Source organism: Pituophis catenifer, unplaced genomic scaffold (assembly GCF_029215685.1).
Source record: "Pituophis catenifer annectens isolate HBS135680 unplaced genomic scaffold, rPitCat1.0.hap2 SCAF_3, whole genome shotgun sequence".
Taxonomy (NCBI): domain Eukaryota; kingdom Metazoa; phylum Chordata; class Lepidosauria; order Squamata; family Colubridae; genus Pituophis; species Pituophis catenifer.
This window is the reverse complement of record NW_027256883.1, coordinates 3,547,101-3,551,219: the sequence shown is the minus strand read 5'-3', so window position 1 is coordinate 3,551,219 and position 4,119 is coordinate 3,547,101. Positions and strand designations below refer to the sequence as shown.

The 4,119-nt window shown below is 47.9% G+C and overlaps 1 protein-coding gene across 1 annotated transcript; it reads right to left on the bottom strand.

Moving 5' to 3' along the window:
* Positions 1 to 659: 659 nt before the first annotated feature.
* ARC (activity regulated cytoskeleton associated protein) lies at positions 660 to 1,889 on the bottom strand. Its single transcript, XM_070941964.1, has one exon. The coding sequence runs from the start codon at positions 1,887 to 1,889 to the stop codon at positions 660 to 662; it is 1,230 nt and encodes a 409-aa protein (XP_070798065.1).
* Between the last annotated feature and the right edge of the window lie 2,230 nt (positions 1,890 to 4,119).

Here is a 4,119-nt window from a genome sequence, read left to right as displayed (position 1 = left end):
GAGAATCCAGAGACTCATCTGAGAATCAAAACTGAGGCCAAAACAACAGAGCTTCAAGTGTCGGCTGGAATTTTCAGCGGAAGTTCTGCCAGGACACCTGAAGCTTGCTTTCCAACGTGTTTTGGAGCTCAATCTAAAAAATGTCGAGGAAGTTATTAAAAAATAGAAACTTCCTAGAAAGTAAGTAAATCCATTGGCTAATGCAGAGATAAACAGAAGCCATCTCTCAACAGCTACCCGGAAGGATGAGAGAATGTCTGGAAGGAAAAGCATGTTGAAGGACAGAACTAATGCTAGAAGGAAGGACCTTCTGTGAGGGTGTCTATTTAATTCCCTAGGGAGTCACCACTCAAGGTGATTCAGTTGTCTCTGCCCCAAAAGAAGGATTTCCTACCTTGGTAACATAGCCTGATCCTTGCTTTTAGAAAGCCATCCACAAGCTCAGCTACTGATGTTCCATCTTGAAGCACATCAGATAGTTCAAGCTTGCTTTGTTCTCCACATGGGATACCAGAAGGAAAAGCCAGTCATCTCCAACCAGCTTCTGAGCTGAGATCCCAGAATCATCAGTGTAGCCCAAGGCACCCACTGAATGGAAACAAACCTGCTGAAGAAGCTGATAGTTCCCATCTGTGTTTCTAGTGCCTTGATTTCTGGGCTCAGATCACCGTGACTGGTGGAGCAGAGACATCTGGATGAGTTTCATCACTAGCAACAGGGCTAGCAGTAGAAGAAGGAGGCAAACTTTCCACCGACCCTCCTAACTGGTTTTTGGGGGACCTCTGGGGACTGGGCTCCTCAGAATTATCTAGGTTGTCCTCAACTTCCTTGCCCCGTTGGATCAGCTGTTCTAAAGTTTTGGGGTAGGGGTGGCTAAGGAAACGCTTGAGTTTGGGCTGGAGGGTCCCTACGACATACTGGATGACCTCCTCTTCCTCAGCATCTATGTAGAGAGTTTGGTACAAGTCCCTTTTGCGCCAAAGGAACTGGTCAAGGGGCTCCCCATCCTTCTGGGGGAGATCCAGTTCCTGTTTGATGGCATCCCTTGTCAAGGTACCCTCGCTGTACTGGAGGAACTCTTTCTTAAACTCCAGCCAGTTCTTGACCGAGTCCTGCTTGTATTCCCACCACTTTTTGGCAGGGCCATTCATGTGGTTCTGGATCTGGGAGAGCCAATACTCTTCCGTTCCACCCACCTGCTTCAGATAGTCCTCCAGATGAGTCAGGAATTCCCTGGGATCTTCAAAAATCTGGGTTTCCACTGGGGAGGGTGGGGTATCATCTGAAATAGTGATCCACTGATAGGAGTCATGGGACTGAGGCACACTAGGGTCTTCCCCCATCGGAGGAGAGGTCAGGGCATACATCTGACTCATGTCTAAGGCATAATCATAAATTTCCTCTTTGCTGGGTTGGATTTCTGGGGCCCCTACTCCTACCGAGACAGTTTGTCTGGATTGGTCAGCATGGCTGTACTTTCCCCCACCAGATTCCAACCGGTCAGCCCATTTCTCCAAGCGGAAAAAGACTTCCTTCCAGACATTAATCTCCCTCTTGACCCACCTCTCCAGGTGAGCAATGGTCTCCTGACATCTAGCCAGACAAGCCTTGATGGATTTTTTCCATCTCTGGTTCTCCACAGCTGAAGGAACATGGTCTTCTAGATTGTTCTCAAGTTTCCCCACCGATTTCTGCAGGCCTTTCAGCTCCCGCTCTACCTGCTTGGACACCTCGGTCAGGAGGTGTCGGTGGGTTCTCCTCACATGTTCTAACATGTCAGCCCTGCACTTCCCTATCTGAAGGATGACGTTGGGCTTGTTGTTGGCCACCCCGCGATGACCCTGACAAGAATGGAGGTTCCCATGGTTGAAGTTGTCCACCTGCATCATTTCTACCTCAGCTGCTATACACTTCCAACAATTCTTTGCCAAACCACTCTGCCCAGAAACTGACTTGCCTTCTTCTTCTTCTTCCCAAAAGCACAAAACACAACTGAATCAGAGGTCACCCGAGGAAATGAAAAAAACGTGACCGTCCAACTCCACTTGGCGTTGAAGCAAAAGTTCACGAAGCAGATCAGGAAAGTTCTTTCCAGCCTCGACTTCTTCTTCTTCCTCGCCTTTGAAAGCTTTTAATTCCCAAGCAGATCCGTCAGGTTCCTCTGGACGGGTGGAAGGCCACCTCTCCGCTGCTGGTGCAACTTCTCCCTGGCTTCCAGACCCCTCCTGAGAACTTTGAGCTAAGCAGAATTTGGTTCTCTTCCTCCGGGAGTTGGAAAACAGAGAGCTCTTCGGTTCGTCTCTCTGCTCTGCCACTCTCTCCGATGGAGACCCATACTTATACTGCACACAGCTCCGTACGTGGGTGTAGCCAGGCCTCTTTGCTCATCGGCAATGCGCCTCTGATTGGATGAGAAAGAAATTCAGGGGAAAACACAGCTTCTGGCATATTTCTCGGCTTCCCCCTCCCGTTCTCCTTTGCCACCCCCTCGTGCACACCTCCAGACTTGAGGCGAGAAGCGCTTGAAAGGTTTTGGAGACAGTTGGAGAGTTGGATGAGTAATCCCTTTACCTTTTCTTTCTTTTTTTTCCCCCCTCTCTCTCTTTCCCTGGCATCCTCCTTCTCTGCCCCCAGTCCCTCCCACACCCCCAGCTCAAGAGCAGAGAAAGGGCTTATTCATCCCCTAGTCAGCAAGGGCCTTATGAAATCTGACACAAAGCGGGGAGATTAAGCCGATGACTGTCACGCCTCACTGGCCACAGTGTAGGATGGACACCCAAAGCCCACTCCGGCGCATTCCTCTGCACAATTAATTACAAAATCCTTCTTCTCGGGTGACTCCCCAGACCTGAGCAAAAAGGTCAGAATAAGCAGAGGAGATGCCTTCCACTTCTCCAAATCAAGAGGTGGGCATTTGAGCTCTAGCATCTTCTCTAACGGGATGAGGAACAGGTGTCCGAGGATGGAGGGGGGGTGACAGAGGGCTTCCTAGACTATGGGGTCAAAAAGGGCCCCACCACCCTTCCCGCAGGGGAAAGGGGGACCTCCTGGATCATGGGGGGGGGGTGGTCAGAAAGGGTCACACCCCCTTCTCACTTGGGGTCCCCAACTCATTAACCCCGCCCATCACCGCCATCTCCCAGCGCTAAGCCCTTGAATGGGTTTTTTCATCGTTCCACGTTCCGCCCACCCGACGAAGCTCACTCACACTTGTTTCCTGGGGCTTGTTATGGAAGCAGGAAGCGGTCCATAAAAGGAAACCAGGAAGGGGTTTTTATGTAACCAGGCAGATGAAGAGATTCCCCTTTTTCTAGAAAAGCAGCAGAAAGAGTTTCCCCTCCGGAACTCCAACCCGTCATCCCTGATGGAAACCTGGCATGACAAGATGTTGGTGTCACATCGTGTTCTCTGCCTCTCCGGGAGAGAGAAAGGTTGGAGGTTTATGTAACGGGGATTAGATGCCAAGACATCCCCCCCCCTTTCAATCCAAGGCATGATTGGCAGCTTTTGTCACGGCTGAAGTTCCCCTGATTTAAATTAGCATCAGGAGTCGAGCTAAGGCATCTGGCCTCTCGGATGCTTCTCTTGAAGAAGCATCCGAAACATTCTCTTGTTTTCTGCTTGGGAAAAAAAAATAAAATACAACAATATAAATTATATACAGTATGGGCACAAAATATTGAAGAACCAATAATGATGGAAATGTGGGAAAAAATATGGATTAGAAATGTGAAGTTTACGCAAGCCCAAAATTTAAGAGAGAATTTTTATAAAATGTTTTATAGATGGCATCTAGATCCTAAAAAGCTTAGCCTGTATGTATCCAAGTGTGCAACCTAAGTGTTGGAGATGCGAATGTGATGATGCCACGTATTATCATATATGGTGGACATGTAAAAAAAAAATTAAGGCATTTTGGATAAAAGTATGGTGGATTATCCAAAACATTCTCAAAAAGAAGATAAAATTTACTCCACAGTTCTTTTTGTTGGGTATAATTACAGATTGTACGGTCATAGAGACTAAATTGATTTTAAATTTAATAACAGCAGCCAGACTTTTGGTGGCACAGTATTGGAAGAAGGAAGAGTTACCAACTATTGAAGAATGGACATTAAA

Bases quoted from the DNA above. Each gene is read 5' to 3' on its own strand.
- ARC (XM_070941964.1), bottom strand. From the start codon at position 1,889: ATGATGCAGGTGGACAACTTCAACCATGGGAACCTCCATTCTTGTCAG.